The sequence below is a fragment of the Pagrus major genome, chromosome 8 (genome assembly GCF_040436345.1).
Source record: "Pagrus major chromosome 8, Pma_NU_1.0".
Lineage (NCBI taxonomy): Eukaryota > Metazoa > Chordata > Actinopteri > Spariformes > Sparidae > Pagrus > Pagrus major.
The window spans coordinates 11,625,698-11,645,779 of record NC_133222.1 but is presented as its reverse complement, the minus strand read 5'-3'; the positions used below and the strand labels follow the sequence as shown (position 1 = coordinate 11,645,779).

General features: G+C 41.7%; 2 protein-coding genes across 2 annotated transcripts; both read right to left on the bottom strand.

The window, feature by feature from the left end:
• Positions 1–529: 529 nt before the first annotated feature.
• Positions 530–4,857, bottom strand: islr2 (immunoglobulin superfamily containing leucine-rich repeat 2). Its single transcript, XM_073472158.1, has 2 exons — positions 4,617–4,857; positions 530–3,849 (listed from the first exon to the last, which is right to left on the bottom strand). The coding sequence occupies exon 2, from the start codon at positions 3,838–3,840 to the stop codon at positions 1,699–1,701; it is 2,142 nt and encodes a 713-aa protein (XP_073328259.1). The 5' UTR covers positions 3,841–3,849; positions 4,617–4,857; the 3' UTR covers positions 530–1,698.
• Positions 4,858–8,397: 3,540 nt separating this feature from the next.
• Positions 8,398–18,789, bottom strand: sema7a (semaphorin 7A (JohnMiltonHagen blood group)). The gene is made up of 14 exons (XM_073472704.1): positions 18,638–18,789; positions 18,216–18,355; positions 17,407–17,448; positions 17,205–17,300; positions 16,844–16,946; positions 16,524–16,634; positions 16,045–16,187; positions 14,333–14,511; positions 12,514–12,622; positions 11,706–11,901; positions 11,424–11,536; positions 10,412–10,557; positions 10,240–10,286; positions 8,398–10,146 (listed from the first exon to the last, which is right to left on the bottom strand). The coding sequence occupies exons 1-14, from the start codon at positions 18,756–18,758 to the stop codon at positions 9,731–9,733; spliced, it is 1,962 nt and encodes a 653-aa protein (XP_073328805.1). The 5' UTR covers positions 18,759–18,789; the 3' UTR covers positions 8,398–9,730.
• Positions 18,790–20,082: the final 1,293 nt, after the last annotated feature.

The window sequence follows — 20,082 nt, the reverse complement described above, 5'->3', positions numbered from 1 at the left end:
AATTTTCCTTCTGATTACTGTGAAAATAAAAGTGAAAGAAAAGTTTTCTCCTTTTTTCCCCCCCAATCATTTATAATATTGTGAAATATGTTCTCTTCTATGAGTATGTGAATCTGGGATAAATGCATCATTTAGTGTGATGCTGCTCTGATGTGTGGGAGAACTGAACTGGACCAAAATGAAAATGAAGACAAAGAGCTTTGTGTCGATCAGCGCTTTCAAACGCACCACTTTCCTTTTTTTTCTGAACCTTCTGCAGAAGCAATCTCCAAAGTCCCAGAGCCCATTTAAATGTTTTTTGTCTTTTTGAAGAAATCCCATAATAAAAACGCATAGAAAATAAAATACGCAGATTTTTTTTTAAATTCTCGTCAGAACCGATTTCAAACATTAAACTGATGAAATAAAAATCTTTGATTACAATTTGTTAAATTATTTCGATAATTTTCTAGAAAATAATGTATCTGATTCTATGTTTTTCTCTTGAAACATCCCAAATCCGCACTGACAAAAGAAAAAAAGTAGCCTGTATAGTTTCATATGTTTTATTAATTCCACTTACATAAAATTATATCAAAAAATATACAAAGATCAAGGGGTTTTTTTTTCGTTTCGTTTTACAACAGTTCACAAAAACTCACTATAGGCATCAAATTACAAGACAGTGAAGCCGCCGGACACACATGCGTCCTTTTCGTTGAGGCTTCATAGAAACTTCATTAAAAAAAGAGAATAATTTCAATTCACATGGCTTTACATCACAGGTTGACAGTAACATCTAAAGTCCCCTAGACTACACTAATAAAAACCACACAAGGAACTACGTGTGACATGCCATGGACACGTTCATTGTAAAAAGCGAGAGTAAAGCAAGCACCCGTTGATCGAGAGGTTAAGAGTCGCACTTTTTTTTTTTAAAGCCATTAACATTACGTCAAACAACATGTTGTTGGGAAATAACCTGGGGATTCCCGTCAAGCACAACACAGCTGGGAGAGAGAAAAAAGTGACATTTCCCTTTTTTTGCCTTTTTCGGACTCACAGCGGGCAGGTCAGGCGCAATTAAACACCGACATCAAATATGTGCATGTAGTTTGATTTAATCAAATATCACCTTTCAAATCTGCGACGACTGCTGTGTGTGTGTGGGAGCCGACACCTGAGAGGATGGAAACTGGTCGAGGCTCATCCACAGCTTTGCACCGAGACGCAGACAGTTTATAAAGAACAATTGGTCCCTGATGTCAGTTTATTTAAAATGGCTTTAAAACATGTGGCACTTTTGATTTATTGTGCCAAAAACGGTGATTTTATCTCCTTTTTTTTTCTTTTACTTTCTCCTTTTGCACAATTTGCGCCCCGTGCCCATCGCTGTGCGAGGAAACATTTTCTTTTTGCTGCTTTCCCTGTCAGTTTTTGAGGTCTTACAAAACTGTAGAAAGCTGTGCTTGCACTGTAAACGTCGTGTTGCTTATTTTAACCTTACAGTAGAGACTACATATGTCACACGAATCAAGTCACAATCTCAGGTGATTGACGGAGTACTGTCTGAAGTAAAAATAAAAAAATAAAAAAAGATCCACCTTTGTTTTAAAATCAGAAACCATCAGGTATAGTAATGGCGGGTGGGTTACCTGCTTGTATGTAGGCTACTTAAAGTAAAATATTTTACATTATACTCGCAGACGTCGGCGGAGCTCAGCGGCTCGGCTGCTTGTAGTTGCCGTTGATCTCCTCCGAGATGTTGACTGCCTCCGCTCCCAGCGGTAACCTGTCACTGTACTCCGAGCCCATCTCGAACTCCTCCTGGTTGGTTTTGGACGACGATCCGGGGATGGACTCCGTCACCACGCTCCCCTCGGCCTCTCCCTCTCCGTCGTCTCCCTCCTCGCCCTCGGGCTCTCCCTCCCCCTCGCCCAACTCGCTGGGGTTGAAGGTTTTCTCGGACTCCACAAAAGACTCCCTGCGATCAAATTCTCCGGCCATTTGTTTCTCCATCTGATCCGGGTTCTGAGCCCTCATGATCAGCTTGTAGGTCTTCCCTTGGTACTTGTATAACAAATGGCAGCAGGTGGCCCCCAGTAGGGGCACAGTGGCCAGACCCAGAAGGAAAATGCTGACGACCACGATGATCAGCAGGGAGGGGATCTTCTTCCTAGTTGTGAAGACTACTTGCACTTGGCAGTCCTGCCCCCCATAGGTGAGACAAAGTGTGTAGTTGGTGCCAGGCTTTAAATCATGGAAGCGGTAGGCATTAACCCCCTCCTCGATGTTGGACCACTGAACCATAGAGTGTCCGTTACCTGTATTTACGCAGAGGTAGAGCATGTCTAAGGTGGTTTTACTGGATGAGGACTGGAACAGACCCAAAGGCTCTTTATTCACCGTTTCCTGGTTTTCCGTCTGACTGAGATGAAGGTTCGACTTGCTGCTGGGAAGCTGCAGCGGATTCAGCTGCACTTTGGCCTCCGTCTCTGACACCTCCAGAGCAATAACACCAAAATCAAAAGTGTACTGCTTCAGGTCATCCAAGCTCAGGTTGAAGGCGTGATTGGAGATGTATTCACTGCTGTCTCTCACGCCACACTTGTTTGCAAAGCCGGGGCCCTTCTGAACGCCATCAACCGTCCCGGTGCCACTGATTTTGTCCGTCCCACCTTCAGGACTGACCTTTGGGGTTTTATAACCCTTAGTCCAGTTGACCACATTGTTGTCCTTGGGCTCTGCAGGATTTTTAGCAGATGGACGGATCTTGTCCACCGTAGAATCGGGCTTTGAGTCGCTGGCATGTTTTTGGGTGGCTGCCATAACCACTTTAACACGGCTCTCCACTTTCCCTACATCATTCACCGCAGAGCAGCTGTAGTTTCCATCTTCCTTTTTACTCATCCGAGGGATGATGAGAGAGCCGTTTCTAAAGATGAGGAATCGATTGTTGGTTGCTTTATCATTAATTGGCAAGTCATTCATCTCTCCAGCAGAGGGCAAGGGGAAGAGATAGTTTTGATTTCCTGCGATCACCTCCCAGCGGACCTGCGGTTCGGGGCTCCCAGTCGTCTCACAATTTAAGATAACCATGAGCCCCTCGAAGAGCTCTGCGTTCTCAATGTCGGGCTCGTATGTTATTTTGACAGTAGGGGCCTTACAGTTCAGTTTGGGAATGTTTGTAACCAGTGCTCCCTTCAGGTGTTCAGGGGCCTCGCATAAAATCAAATTGGGCTCGGGGACAGAAATCTTAGTAATTGCGATCCAATCCCTGAGCCACTCCAGGCTGCAGGAGCAGGTGAAGGGGTTGTTGAAAATCTGAAGGTGTGACATGGAGGAGAGAGCACTGAAGGTACCCTGCACAATGGTGGTGAACTTGTTGTTGTTGATGCGCAGCGACCTCAGGTCTTTGAGGGTGGAGAAGGCATCCTTTGGAAGGTTGATCATCTCGTTGTTGTTCATTTTCAGAAGCTGCAGGGCCGTGAGGTTGTGAAGATCCCCCCATGGAAAGTTCACTATTTTGTTGTGGCTGATGTCCAGGTTACGGAGCTGGATCAGGGGGGCCAAGGTGTTTGTCTCTATGGTAACTATCTCATTGTGGGCCAGCCAGAGAGAGGTGACCTGCGTGATGTCGACGAAGCTTTTACTTTTCAGTAACCTGATCTTGTTGGCAGAAAGGCTCACGGTGGTAACGTTGGAGGGGAGACCCACAGGTACCACCAGCAGGTCTTTGTAAGCACAGTCAGCAAACTGGTGGGCAAATTTATCCTGGCAGCTGCAGAGCTCTGGACAGCACTGAGCAATGCCAATCAGAGTAGTCCACAAGGCGATGAGCTGCAGGAGGCGTCTCGCCATTTTCTGCACCTGCAAGTATGAATAAGCAGATGTTAGCCAATGGTAACATTTCTATTAGTCACATTGCATCCATTATGTCCATTACAGAGGCGGAAATGTACTGTGGAAGCTTTTATATCTAATATCAGTTGAAATGTTTCTCACTGAGTGGGTTGTGCTTGTCAAAGGGGCATTAAAGCTCCTTCACACAACTCAAAATTACATTAGAAACTCGTAAAAATAAAGAAAGTGGAAACAAAAACAATTAGGCTGAAGACTACAACTGCTGCTGCTGCTTCTGCTGCTGTTACACAATCTGAGAGCATCACATGCAAAGTTTCCTTTTGTTTCGCAAGGCACCAATGCACTGCAAGAAAATATAAGTGTGCATATGTTTTTAAAAGAGTTTGGGACGTCCGTGCACTTTATGAAAACATACATGCTGCGTGTCATATTTGCAGCAATTTGCGGGTCAGTCGGTGCCTCCTGCTCTGTGCGCGTTTCCACAATCCGGTGCGGACAAACAGGCGCTGTCTATAGTGATGAAAGCTTTGATTTTAGCAGTCAATCAGACACATTTGACTTTCAGCAAGAGTTAAAATGCATAATTTCCATTATCAGTTTACATAGAGGTTGAGCTTTTTGCATGAACAGATGCCCTTGTGATTAATCGCAGTTGTAACTGACCCACAGGGCGATGTTTTCCACCTCAGCTTCTATTTAGATTCTGTTCAAACTCCCTTTTTCATCATCTTTTACCTTCATTAACAGCCTCATTGACTACTGAATCCTCTTACCTGTCCAATGTTAACTTCAATTCTTCTTATTAATCACTCTCGGAGTTTAAAATCCTCTGAAACAAGTTTAATGGTGGAAAAAACTCGGGTCCTCGTTTGTTGCGGATCCTTTTACATGACTTCTGCAGGCATCGACAGCGGTGATGAAGGGCGGCGGAGGGGTCATTTTTCCCGGTGAGTCGCTGTTGCAGTCCGTCGGCGCTTTTTTCCTCTCCAGCGAGTGTGGGAGCCTGTGCGCGTTCACGCCGCAGCGGAGCGAGAAAAGGAACCGTGAACGCGCAGCCTCTCCCATCTGTCTCCTCACTATTAAAGATACAGAAGCTCCGGGTCCTCCACCCTCCTCAAACAAAATTCATAATTTAACAACCCATGTTTAATTTATCAGCACGACCCAAGCGTAATCTTTGACCTCATTCGGTTTGGCTGCAGCCTATTGTCTTTAATTTAAGGCCCAGAGTTTCCAGACGCACTGACAGATTTTAAGTTTAGCTGTGCGTTTAAAGATACCATTTCCTGAACTGCTGCATTATATATATATATATAAAAATGGCACTTAATAATTAAAAGGAAACAGCACAAAAGAAACAAACAAGACTGACACCAGCGGAGAGAAAAGAGCCCAAATCTTGAGCCACGTTACAGATCATTTGATGGCATTTCAGTGAAACAGTGACTTGTGAACTGATTTGTAAGCTTTAGTGAATGTGTTATAACCGGAAGTGGCATATAAAGCTAATTTAAGGTCAATCATAAACGTGTTATTCTTCATCCTCTCTGGATTTTCCTCAAATGTGCACATGTAGGCTGTACAGGCTTATTTGTAGGCGAAGTAATCCACTGGTTTGTTTTGAATATATGTGGCTGTCTATGATTTTAATCCAATTATTATTATTTTTTAATCAACATTATTGGTCATTGTTGTTCCTTAATCATTTGAGTCATATGGCTCAGTGTTAGCGTTTGAGGAGGCTTGTTTCTTGCTCAGATACTGCCATCGTCTGGTGAGCATGCAGTATGAACTCTGTGTGTCTGGCAGTTCAAACAACAGACCACTGGGCCATAACAATGCATAACAAATGTGCAGCACACCCCATCAATGGTGAGAGAGTAGTTTGTGAATGGTTTTCGTCCTTGATTTTCATATTTGACTGGAAATCAAAGGCGTATTCACACCATCCCAGTGTGTTTGACTCCCTCTGGTGTGTTCAGAGTTTAACACCATGGCAATGAGGAAAGTTTTGCCTTGCTTCACTTTGGGCTGGACCTTCAAAGGGCTGATTGGGTGCTTGAGTCACTCAGACTGCTAAGGCCTCATGGGGACTGGGGACTGCCCCCACCCACAGCTTACATTGGAAGCATGTCAGGAATGGATTTCTTAAAGGTCCAGTGTGCAGGATTCAGTGGCATCTAGCGGTGAGGTTGCAGATTGCAAGCATGTAGGAGAATCCACAGTGGCCAATTAAAACACAGAACATTTGAAATGCCGTCTCTACAGCCATGGTTGGGTTTGCATGTCTTGGACCACTGTGGTAACATGGCACTGCGACGTGGCAGACTCCCTGGAAGAGGACCCGCTCCCTCTGTAGATATGAAAGTCTGATTCCAAGTTAAAAGAAATAAAAGACACAACAATTCTTATTTTCAGGTGATTGTACACTAACAAAAAACATAATTATGAATATTATATTCCACATATTGATCCCTCTAGTGCTACGCACTGGACCTTTAATAGCAGTATGAATATGAAGAGTGGTCACTGCAAAGAAAAAACTGTTTTAATGTATAAATGGGCATGTTGGTATTGTTTTAAGACAGACTTGAAGAAATGTGAGCCTAATCTCTGGTTTTAGGGTTAAGGTTAAAACTGAAGTTTAGGCTCAGTTTAAGGGAAAGACTGGTGTTGTGATTATCCCAGTCATGTGATACCACACTGACCTCTGCTGTCATAAAACTGTAACTACAGACAGAAGCTTTTATGATTCTTGTACTCACAAACCTGCAGTGTATCTCTGTTATGTTGAACATTTGAAAAGTATCACTATTTCTTAGGTTTTCAGTTAAGTTTGTTTGTTTATTCACAGGGTTGGGCTCCAGCCAGGAACCATGACTTTGGTTTCCTTAGTTAGAAAAAGGAATGATTTGTGTTTGTTTTTCTGTACTCTACTCTCTTCCTGGAGACTTTCCTGTTATAGGCGCATGACAGGAAAACATAGCGTGTATGTGTGGTCCAAGTCCTCTGGGGATCAAGGTCCACTTGCAGTCATATCAGAGTACAGCACGGCTCATGGTCACCATATCACACAGTTAAGAATGTACTGCGGCGCCATCCAGATAAAGAGCTGCTGTTAATGGGTAACTCTGTCGATTTTACACATTACAGTGTGTTTACAGGTACATGTAATCTGATCAAATGCCTGCATGTCACTCAGTGGCTAAGATGCATTGTGGGTAATGTAGGCACCAGAATCTTGCGTGGAATGAAAAAGGCAATATCTCTGGTGCTGCTGTATTGATTATGATCGACAGTGTAATATGACTGCTTTTCAAAACCTGGTGCCTACATTACCCACAATGCATCTCAGCCATTGATGGAGGCATTTAATTAGATTTACATGCAGCTTCCTCTAGAGCCACAAAAGGCTTCATACTACTTTTTCACATATGAAGTAGTATGCCCCAAGACCTGTAAACACACTTTAATGTGTTAAATTGGTGGAGTTACCCTTTAAGAGATAGGGATGCTAAAAGTACAGAAAGTCATGTCACTGATGTGTAGTTATGCAAGCCAAATACAAGGTTGCCAAGAAACCATTTGACACATTTTTGTTTTTATCTTACTGCTTGGATGGAGTGTGTCTGGATTTAATTAAATAGGGGGGCTCATGCAATGACTCATACAGACAGACTAATTATGTAACCACATATCCATCCATCTATCCATTATCTGTAACCGCTCATCCTTTCCAGGGTCACGGGTGGGCTGGAGCTGTTCCCAGTTGACATTGGGTGAGCAGCAGGGTACACCCTGGAATATATTACATATTTGACATCTTCTCCTGAACTATGAGCAACCTTCTCTGCAGCAAACAGTCTACAAGCTACATCAACACTTAACCACAGGAGCCACTTAACTACCAGGTCAGGTGTCGTGTCAGTTCAGGCTTAAGCCAAAGACTCTGTGATCTTCATTAAAGTGACCTGACAGCCAGGTTTTAAACTCAACTGTCAAAAGTCTGTGTTGTAACCTCGGATGAAAACAATGACACAATTTGTGGTATTCCACGTCATTGGACCGTGTTATGTCACTGCTGTGTTGAAAGGTTATACATCCCTAAATTGTGGATGACGATCAAGCAGGGTTTGTTCGCAAACAAACACGTAGATGTGTAATCTGCTTGTTCATCGTGGATCCAATGATTGTCATTAAGCTGCTGACTGACGAGAATTCAGGATTTCCAGCAGAGTTGTTTTGAGAGATGGCCAGATAAACTTCTGTACTGTTGTGATTTCCCCTCCTTGGGTAAACAAGATGTACTCACTTGGTCATCACTAGCAGTGCTGAGACTTTGAGATCCAGGAATAAGACAGATTAAACTAAAGATCCTTACAGCGTCGTCTGCACTCTGATCAGACTGCACGTGGGTCACCCAGTGCCACGTCTGATGAAGGCATGATCCTAACCCTAACCCACTGACGACAAATAAAAAAAACATTCTTGAAACCACTCAAGACTAGGTTCTTTGTGAAAAATTTTATTGCAAAAAAAGAAATTAGTAGTTAGCAAATCTAATATAATTTCTCAGGTAGCATTTTCAAGCAATTATGAAAAAAATACAAGATTTTTCAAATAATTACACATATTGCTTGTACATATAAAAAAATTCCAGTGTCAAACAAAGATTTATACATACAATATAAGTTAAGACTGTACCAAAATACAATTTAAATAATAAATATATTTAGCTTAGTAGTTTTTGACTGTTATTGTGTAACCTCTGGAAGAAGAAATGAATTGAATTCATTAGGAATCAAGAACATAGCTGCTCAATTCAACACAGTCAAGATTTGCTGCTACGCCCTTACTTGGTCTGATATTGGCTGCTAACTGTAAGTGAACTTCAGCCAGATATGTCTCTATTACGGACTATGGCGCATGGCATTAACAACCTTCGACAACTAGCTCAGATCTGTTCTACCTCAAGTGCAATGGGGTATTAAAACTGCAGCTAACATTGAACAACGTTTCTGTGTGTAAATGTTACATTCAAAGAAAAATGTGCAGTTTTCCAAAAATCGATGTGAAAACAAGGTGCTTATTATTTCAGGAGTTAGACATTGTCTGTTATGCAGCAAAAGGTTTCTCATGGTTATCTCATGAGAGTTGAGAAACGTTGAACGTCAGAGGGTCCCTGGCCGTCTCCACCCTTCCCTAAACAATTGTGTAATCTGTTATCAGTACACTGGAGGGGACACAGAGGAAGTCTACACAGGACATTTACATTGTCCTGACCTCTAAATGGACTAAATAGCTGGACTCAATATGTGCCCACCATACTACTACACCACTGCAACTACACCACACCTACTTACTGCCGACTGCTCTGTCTGTGGCTCTCTGACCAGAAGCTTTTGCACAACAACTTAATGCTATGCTTTGGTGTTAGTGTTACAGTAATACACAGTCTGAGCCATTCTTACTGTAAAAGGAATTCCTTCAGATTACCTCTGACATTGTCATCACTTGATCCAGACAAACACCATAATGGCTTTTCAGGCCATTCAAACTCTGCTCCACTGCTGACCGGTTGTTCCGCTTCCACTCATCCCACCAACCTTTTTCCTCTAGTGGCTTCTCTTTCAAACAGAAACTTGGCCACAGCTTGTTCCTGCGGACTTGAAACGAAACCGTTCTGCCAAACATAGCTATGTGAACACTCACACAAATACGGTTTTAGGCTCATGGTGGGAAAGTTCCTGCTTGACCTGTTGTGTGGCAAGCTACACTGGTGTTTGGGTGGATTTCCTTTAGTAAAGCCTGCATCCTGGCCTGATTAGCAAACGCAAGGACAAAGGGCCCTGGAAATGTTGATGGTAAATAGTAATTTGGGCATTCCCTATCTGAGAATCCCCATCAGTGCTACAGCCAGTCCAAGATTCATCCATATCTGCGACACAACAGCTGATGCATCATTTATTGTGTCAGGTGTATTGCTTCTGTCAACCATATCTGGGATCCTTTGCTCTGCAAGCTGATAATTCTTCACCTCTTTGGTGTATTCTTTCTCTTCAGAAACACAACTGTAGCTGCCATAGTTCTCTTGAGCCATGCTAGGGATGAGGTGCAGGCAGTTAGACTGCATTTGCAGACAAGGGCTGCTCTCGTCTCCATGCTTCCAAGTGTAGATAGCGTGGTAAGAGTCTATAGGACAGGACAGATAGAAAGGGACACCCAGGGGGACTGAGTGGACTGTCAGTTCCACTGGTGATGGTGAAACAGTCTCCCGTTTGGTCCGGTGTGTTTGGTTTTGTTCTAAAAGAAAAGAAGATAAAATATAGAAGTGACCAAAATGTGTTTAGCCCTTAGCAAGTGTGCATTATGAATAACAGTCTCATTATTAGTTACCTTTGCACACACTTATTTCCCCATTCATGACATCTTGAACACCTCCACTGTGAAAAAAGACAATACACACGTTCCATGAAGTGCATTTTTTGTAAGGGATGAGTTACTTTGACGCTGCCGTGATGATCTTTTTAATTTAGAAAAAAAAAAAAAGACTGCTGTCCAGACTTACGGGTCAGTCGGGGTGCATCCAAACTTTGTCCAGGCGCAGTATGGGTCCCGGGCCAGAACACAATCTTCACATGAGACGTTGTAATCCTGACACCTCTGGAGGTCCACGGTAGAAATTTTCTCTGAGAAACCCACCACTAACTTTTTCTAAGCGAAGAGAGATAGAAAGATAGAAATTTAATATCAATTTAAACCTGGAATAAAAGATTTTTATGGCCACAAGAGTGCAGCACAACAAGCTGCAAGCATAATATTAAAACACAAAATACTTTTTTAGGGAATGTGCTATTAATTATTTATCTGGCTCCATTTTGGTGTCTTCCAACTAAAGAGGGAAATTCCTGGCTCTTCTGCAGCCGAATGCTTCACTAGTTGTTAACTTGTAACTAACTGTCTGTCTGCTGTTTGGTGCATGGAAGGTAGGCGTATAATTGTTTTTTAGAGCTGAAATTAGCGAGGGTGAGGTTGATGACAGCCCGAAGACTGAACCAAAACAAGCAGGTCATCTTTCCAAACAGCTTATTACGACCCATATTTACATTTATTCTGAGGCAGCGACTACTTGTGGGCGTAGTAATAATGATGGGAGCAAAGGAGGAAATCAGGTGACATTACTTATTTTAATCCAAACCATGATCTTTTCCTGAACCTAAACAAGTACTTCTTGTTCTTTAACCTAACCAAGTAGTATTTCTGTCTAGACCTATTCAAACTGCGACCGTTTTAAGATGTTAACCATGAGAGGATAAATGTCTGGTCCTGGTCCCAGGTACTCTCCAACCGTCTTCGTCATTGTCTTTGTGTCATGGAAACGGTCATATGTCATTCCGGGACATGCTGTCTGTCACACTGCATTGTCATTTGATCCATGTGATATAAAAAATATTGAGATACACTACTGCTTAAAAATATTCAATTATGAAAAATCAAATTTAACTAATATAAAAAACGTTTTCTCACCAAAGACACAACACAGCAATGCATGAATTGTAGCATTCAAAATGGCAGTGTACCTTTTTGGAGTCAAGTTTCATTGATTGTATGTTTGACTGGCTGGAGAGTTGTGTTTCAGAGATGATGAAAGGTTTGGACCCAGCCTCTAACACTTTATGGATTTTCCCAGAATCTGTTGGAACAGCACACAGACAGCAGGTTGAGACGGTCTCAGGAGAGCGTATAGACAATATATGATTACAAGCCAGGTCAACAGGGAAAACTACAGGGTACCAATAACAAAATAATGTATTATTATATCTATTTGTTGAGCAGTGTATGTTTTTCAAATGTGGACATACCAGTGGACAAAAGCAGGATGTTATACATGCGCTGGTCGGCTGCCTGGACTCGATCCACAGCTATTTTGGTGTAGTTGTTGCTGCTTATGTAAAATGGAGCTTTAGAGTGCGTGGAGTGAACCCAGTCAGTCATTTCTGGGTAATCCTTCACCATATTGACAGTGGCCAGAGGCAGGTGTCTGCTGTTTTTTACACACTGAAACATACATGGACACAAAGTTTTGTATACTTACAGTCGTATTTAAAGTGGTTTGAGGTATGCATGCTGTTTGGAGGATGTTTAAGCAGTTCTAACATGTATACAAAACTGAATATATCCAAAGTTGCATATAAATAAGAAACATTTTCCTCAAGCTGTAAGCTGTATATATGCAAGACAGGTGGGTGGGTGGATTTCTTTACAAGACACTACCACAGAAAATGGAAAAACAGTCATGACTCATTAAGTCAGTGTATGGTTTACTGCAAAGCACATCTATGTTTTAGGGGCCCCTTTACTTCCCTAACTACAGGCCTGAACTTAAATAGACTTTACATAAAAAAACAATTGTAATCCACAGATGAAAACACAGAACCACCCTTGATGGGTGTAAGTAATACAGACACATTTTTTCCACGTTTCCACCCATTTATGTAACATGTTTTTGTAAACTTTCCTACAGTCCAACTCTGGGACATGTGATATACAATAATAGATTAACCACAGTCAAAGTGAATGAAGGCGTAAGAGGGTGGGAAACAAAAATAAAACCCTCAGGGGAAGTATTTTGTCTCTGCACATCAACATGGAAACAAAACACATTCTTACCGTTCCAGGCCTTGGTGTGGGGATGTCTTTGCTGTAGCCCTTGAAGGTTGAGTTCTCAAATATTTCTTCAATCATCCCCACTGAGTAGACGCAGACTGCTGTCGAGTTCCTAGGAGAGAAGTAAGATAACTGAAGTCAGAATAAAAATATCAGTTTTTATCTTTTTATTAATTATTGCCTTAACCATGGTTGCAGTTAGGGTTATCATCGTGTCACATTTGCTCATTCTGTTTGTAAAATAATGGTTGATTCCAAAACTTTGACTTTGAACTGAGTAAACTTCTAACAGATTGGCCAAACACGGTGCAGTTCTCACAAAATGGCACGTACCACAGTCATGCAACTCCATTGATCAAACTTTGTGTAGCCTATCTGACAGAATTTATGACCTCTCCAATATACTGTCAGTTCAGAGCCAACAGCCTTGCCAATTTTCTAGATTCTTGGTCAAGGTGTTGAAGGGCAGCTTCCTTGGCTACAAAACAACTCGACCCATACCAAGGACGTTAAAACTCATGATATCTCTGCCTTTCCTTCTTTGATTTTGAGCATTCTTTAAAAAAAAACTATTTTGTGAGTCACCCAACTTTGCAGAAGTTCAGTACCAAGTTGCTAGCATAGTACAGTCATGAAAATGTTTGTCTCCTTTTTTATGTGAAGCTGCCATTCTTGGAACTAGGAACCTTTGGAGGAACTCTGTGCATTGCCTGGTCTAATAGTAGTGGTATTAGTAGTAATGAATGTACTCCATTGCACGCCACAAGTAGATATTTTAGAGTCGGTATTTCCGACTTCCAATCTAAAAGCGTCCCAGTGCATCTGCTCGGAAAAACTCTGCAAATGGGTGTTTGAATGGCACAAGCAACTACAGCGGCTGATTTAACAGCTAAGGGCACTTAAAGGACGAGTAGGCGCCTAACATATCCTCTCAAAGACTTCTATTGAGCACAGATCAACTGAATGAAAGTGACAACTACAACTAGAAAGTTATATTTACTACACTAAATGAAGTAAAAAGTGATGAAGGGGTAAAAAGTCATTGTTGCCGCCATATTGCTGTAATGTAATGTAATATAATGTAATGTGTGTTTATGTTGAGGAAGTCAGGCTTGAGTTTCAGACTTGGAAATTCCATTGCACTTTTTCGTGTTGGAGGTCGTTCTTTTCCGAGGTATGTGCACAACGAAATGAAGCATAATTAAAAACAAGTACAGGAACTTTGCAGGTGGGCCTTGTGTCACTGATCATTTCTGACTGGTTGAGTACCAGTAGGAGTAATCTGCAAACCAGTTTGGTTTTTGTTCATTGTACATCAACAGCCCAACACAGACTTACAGAAAAAAAGCATACGACAGATGGATCAACCTTTAATGTGGTAGAATATTCACGTGCCTGCAGTAACTTACTCAGACATCATCGGGCTAATTTGGCTAATCTTTGCAGGTTTTTGGACCTGTGTGAAAACACAGACAGCAGCAAGAGAACCTTTAAGTACCTTTAAAAATGGTTTCTGGACCCAGACACAAGAAAGTAGAAATAAGAAATAAAATGACCTCAGGAGCAGATTTGGAATCTGTCTTCTGATATTTTTTATCTATCAAGATTGGTAACGTGGACAACCTTGTTGTTATTAAAACATCCTCTGCAACACACTGATCAGGTCCAGGGTTAGTTTTGTCTCCATGGGCTAAAAAAAAAAAACATTCAAAATGCTGAGCTTTCAATTTGAAGTGACATTCATTCTGTGTCACCCCGTCTGCGTGTTGCTAATTTTGTTGCTTAGTGGACAAAATAAAAAAAGGAAGAGAAAGTATCTCACCAGCTGCTCGTGAAAAGTGCGTAGACTTTTGTGTCACGCCAGTCATCGTCGTGCATCACATAGACGTCTTGGAGACGGTTGAAATAGAGTGACTCGTCTGGAAACCCACAGACAAGCCGGGCCTTGAGGAAAGATGTCCACATGTTCTGGAAGAATCTTTTTGATCCGCCTTCATCTACCTGCAAAATGATACCAACAGATTACATTAGGAAGACGCTCTTGTTTTTCCTCTTAACTGAAATTCAAACCTCCCTGGGTTACTTGATAGGATGCTCATTACATGAACCATGAGATCTGTAACACAACACCTAACCGCTGCGTTGGCAGGTCTTGTTTTATACAGATGTCAAATAACAAGCTTGTTGAAAAGACTGCATTTCCCCACAATGATCGTATGAAGCCTGTTCGTTGGTACAGGTGGTGGAAACGAGACCACCCTGCAGCAGATGGTTGCATTACTACATAAATCTTGTTGGACACATTTATTATGCCTCAGTCACAGCCTGGCATTGTATTCACAGAACCACAGGTTATCATTCTACCTACTACATTTTTTATCGCCCGTTGTTTTTTAAGCACCAGGCAAGTAAATAATTAATCTCCCATCCTATCACAGCATCCACAACGACAGCCTTTTCCGTCAATATCAATGACCTTCTCTATTGAAACACTGTAAATAGTGGCCGACCTTCATCATTGTTCCACAACAAGGATGAAAGTCAACATCAAAAGAAACCGGTCGAACAGATGTCGGCGTTTCATTTCCTTTGTCTGGCAAATTCAGGAGGGGTTACTGTGGGTGACGCAGCAGGTATTCCCATTGAATAGGATAAGAATCAACTCTAGTGAAGTGTAACTTTCTTCAGTTTCTGTTTATTCTAATGAAAAGTAAAAGAAGAAAGTAAATGTGTGGCAGAATACCACAAACTCTATTGAATGTATGTGATGTGATCTAATGAAAGCGAGTGAATACCGTTTGTATTCATGTGTGAACTTAACAAAAATAATCTCACTTTAAAGGTACATTAAGTGGGTCTTCTGGTGCTTTTAATCATATAACATGACCTTTATCAGCAGATGGAAATTACAACATCTACATTTCCATGACAACTGGGCAAACTCCAACTCCCGATGAAGATCATGGGATATGATTGACAGCTCCAGAACAGCTACTGACTGGATTTTGAGGTGAAATTGTTTTTTTTTTAAACTGGTATACTGTTTATTCAGCGTCCCCCGAAAAGCCATACTGGGTCTATTATCCGACCATTCCAAAGCATGTTGAACTAAATGGGTGGATCAATACCCAATATTGACATTATACTCATTATTTCATATTGTGATTCTGGTCCTGGTTTTACTTGTTTTACTACATCATATCCAAATAGGGTGGTATAACCCACCCTTAGTCTAAACTAGGGGACAGAATGAGTCATTGTCTGACTCATGCAGTATGGTCATCCTCACGGCTACACCCTATCACAAGCTATAACTACTACAATAAAGCAAAAGAACCTACCCAAGCTACCATCTGTTCATATAATTAAGAGTCAATATGAGTGGCATCCACCTTCCATGTTACTTTAACAAGATTTGGATGGCTATTACCTTGATCGCTAAAGCTTATCTAAAGAGGTTCTGGGGAGTTTACTGTTGCAGTCTAGTAAGATTAGACCTTCACTGACGTATGTGTCCTCAGGTGTGGAGTGTACCTTACAAACTCTGGCAACCCTCGATATCCAGGGGTCAGCCTCCGGGTTTTGATCTGAGTTCTTTTCTCGGAAAAAGATGTAGATTTTCTCGCTATCAGGGTCCTCCTTCCGCTTAATCCAGGACGCAGAGATGAATGTGGGCTCTGTGATAGGAGGACATGTTTGCTTAGTGCTTCAGTGTTTATAGTACAATGTGGTGCCAGCAGAGCATATGTGATGGAAAAAGCTTGGCATGCAAGAGCAAAACAAAGATACAGAGGAGTGGACCGAACGATATGAGTCAGGGTTTCAGCACGGAATGATACTAAACAGGTGCATACTTTCAATGTCAGATAAGATAAAATAATAATCCCTGCTGAATTTCCCTTTAAAATTGCATCTTTTTTTGTATTTAATTTGGTGTGTTGTCACATGACAATACCATTGGGACAGTGAAGTAGTCATCATGCATTATGAATCACCTTCTGTCATCTACCCACCTGAGACCCAGTTGTCATACATCCAGACATGAGTTCTGCTGCCAGCTTTCCTTCTGAACTGTAATGAGCTTCCATCAGTATCTAAAGGTGCTGCAGAATATAGATCCCCCTCTAAAAATACCAGAGAGAGAGACACACCGCATGAAAAAATGAGCAAAGCTGTTTTATTATTTAATATATTTATGTGAAAATGCACTGGCTTGCCAACTCTGCTGCCACACATGACTTGATGCGGTTACATAAGCCTGCAGCCCCCAGAGTCACATTTTTAAACCTTCAAAAATAGTCGTTGGCTGCGCAGGAGACTGTGATTAACATACCTACTGTGAGAGATATGGAGTTCTGTGTGTACACGAACGGAGAGATGCCCGTTCCTTCATAACTCTTCATTATTTCACGCGACTGATTGTTCACCGAAGAAAACTGCAGAAGAACAAAAGGTCGGCAGAACATTATGATAATTAGTTCTAGGCAGCTGCGGTGGAAAAAGAACAAACAGCCATCTGAAATTACAGACGGGGAGCTTCTTAAAGGGTAATCAGAGCCGCCAGACAGCGGCACACTTTAATCAGCTTTGCCCTTCCGGTGACAGTTAAATTACCTCACCGCAACACTTGCAGTATGTCACACAGATGTGACATTAAGTGCAACACATATTCAGTGATGTATGCAAACACTCACAAGCTTCCAACACTGTGGTTTGTGTCCATTTGTGCCGCAGACAAACAGGCTGTCCTGAAACTTCTCAATGACAGTGATGACATTTTCACAGGGACCCTGCAACACAGAGCCTGTCATTACACACACTGCTTAAATATATTTCATTTAAACTTGTTGAGAAATTATTGGTTATCACATGATTCATCCTTAGCTAGTTACTAACCTCTTTGCACTGTTGCTGCCCTGTTGCTTTCAGCGGAAATGTCTGCAGGGGACATCAAATAAACATAATTAACTTTCCATTTTTTAAATAAGACATGAATGGAAAACAGGCACTTCAAACAGACCTTATCGCTCACTAACAAATAAAGAATGTTGCACTTAAAGCTACGCCCAAAAACCTGTTGTTTTTGTTGGTTCCACAATGTTTGTTAAATGTTTGGAATAGCTGGATGAGAGATAAACATGATAAATCTTGGACCCGTTTCTTTTTTTTTTCTTTTTCTCTCTTCAGTGAACCCTACTTCACTCATGATGAAGGCTTCTGCTCAAGTGGCTTCAGCTGCTCCTATCCATTAGTGGAATGAAGATCTACGTCTCTCTTATGGTCAAGACTGAGGCCACACTGACTCTAATTTCTTGGAAAATGACCAAGAATCATTAGCATCACCCATCCCTTCTTGAGATCTACATTGAATACATTTTCTGGATCATTCTAGAAAGTTTAATTTGTCATCAGGGTAGTCAGGCACCGCAGTTTATCAGCAGCACCCCCTCACTTGAAGCTTCATATCAGCCCCTTAAAAGGTCAGGTTTGAGTGCTGCCAGAACCTCCTTGTGCGATAAATGGGTCTGTCGCAGCCATCTGCTAAACAGTACAGCATCTGATTATGACCCCAGCTGCAAACTCTACTGTCACCCTCCATCAAGCTGGGAGCCCATGAATAAACCATTAAACAACTCGATGAAAGGGTGAGTGGAGTAACAAAATAAAAAAATAAATAAAAAATGAAAGCGTCCAGAAACACCCACCTCTATAACATGATAGTCATCCACATCAAGTTTTAACACAAAATCAGTCCCTCCAACATACATCTCCTCAGAGTCTTCATGATAGAAGAAGACGCTGTGGTTCTGATGGACTTGGTATTCAAAGCCATCATTGATGATATCTGAGGGGGGGAAAGATGAATCACATTATCATATTTTAATCCTGGGAGGATGTAAATGAGGTGAACCCTGTCAATGTCTGCATTGTGCACTGACATGACAACAGTGAAGTTAGAACTGAACTAGATATTAGCGGGCTTAAAAAAGGATTTGAAGGCAGGATTAACTCTGAGAGTGACCAACTCGAAACGCCTGCGCTGATTGCAGACATTGAATGCATCTCGGACGTTAGACAATAATTTGAACTTGGTCATAAACGTGAAGGAGTGGCACGTGAACGTTACCTTTGCTGAGAACTCTGGGGTTGTCTTTGGATCCGAGAGTCGGCGTGTCCTTCAGTCCAACACTGAGAACTAGTAGAAAATCCCCAGCGAGCCAAATATTAATGAACACAAACCGCATCATTTTGCGCCTTTTTTTAGTTTGTCAACATGTTTGATGAATCTGCATGTGTGAGGTCCTCCCCAGTCCAACTCAATCCGCAGTGTGACAGTGATCGAGCCGGAGCCAGCCTCTTATATAGACTCCTCCTCTGTCTCTATATATACACAGAGAGAGAGATAGAAGATACAGAATAAAATAGCCTACTAAACATACTTCAAAAAATTATCTTTAATGCTCTCAAACAGTTTAAAAAAAAAAAAAAACGTAATCAAGGAAGCTGCTCGTTTATCTACCTGTGGCGTTGACGCAGACACTCCAGGGCTTATAATTTACGCACAGCTCACGCCCACTTATCATTCCGTCAACGTTCATATTGTCCCATGTGTTTATTTTCGGAATCTCGGAAAGGAGCAGGCATGTTGTCAGTCACCTACAGCTCCACACCTGCAGGGTTTCTTATACAGTACTCACTACAGACCCGCTCTGCGCGCTCTGCTGACCAGCCAGAGGCAGAAATGCGCCACAGATTCTGCTTTGGTTGCCGCTGCAAGATCGTCAATGATGAGGTTGATAGGTGATGTTAACAGAAATGCTCGTGTAGATGCATGAAAAAGCACAAATATGCAGCCCACTAAAAAGAGGGAACAGACTTACACATTGGCTGATTTTAAACAGTTAAAATAGGCGATGGGTATTAAAAGAAAAGTAATGAAATATTGTGTAAATGTATACAGATACAGTGAGTTCTGGGACTAATATTAAGTGGTTATGCACCACTGGACAGGAGTGTGTTTATTTTAAATATCCTGCAGTAGTAATTTGGGGGGAAAGTGAATGTTGCAGGCTGTATGGTAGGAGAAACTACAGCAAGAAACTTGGAAGGAAGGAAACCATTTTTAAGAGGTGCTTGTGCTTTTGTGTCTTTGTGATTTTAACTTACTTTAAGAGAGATCTGTGCTGCTTTTTTGTTTCTGACATTCTGGTGTTCATTGTCCAATAGATTTGAAACCCTTTGAGAGCAATGATCTAATGACAACTGCACACCTGATCCACTCATGTTTTCCTCATGTCTTTGTCCACTTTGAGTGTCTAAACGTGTGTTTGCACAGTTAAAGGCTTTGAATTTATCAGGGTGGTATAACCCACTCTTAGTCTAAACTAAGGGACAGAATGAGTCATTGTCTGTATTGTCACCCTCACGGCTACACCCTTAGCCCCCCTTTTTTTCCTGTGAAAACATTTTACCATTTAAATGCAAATCTACAACTACACATACGTCTTGAAGAGACTCGTTGATATGAGTGAAATCATATCTGCTCCCTTGACATTAAGATGAGACATGGTA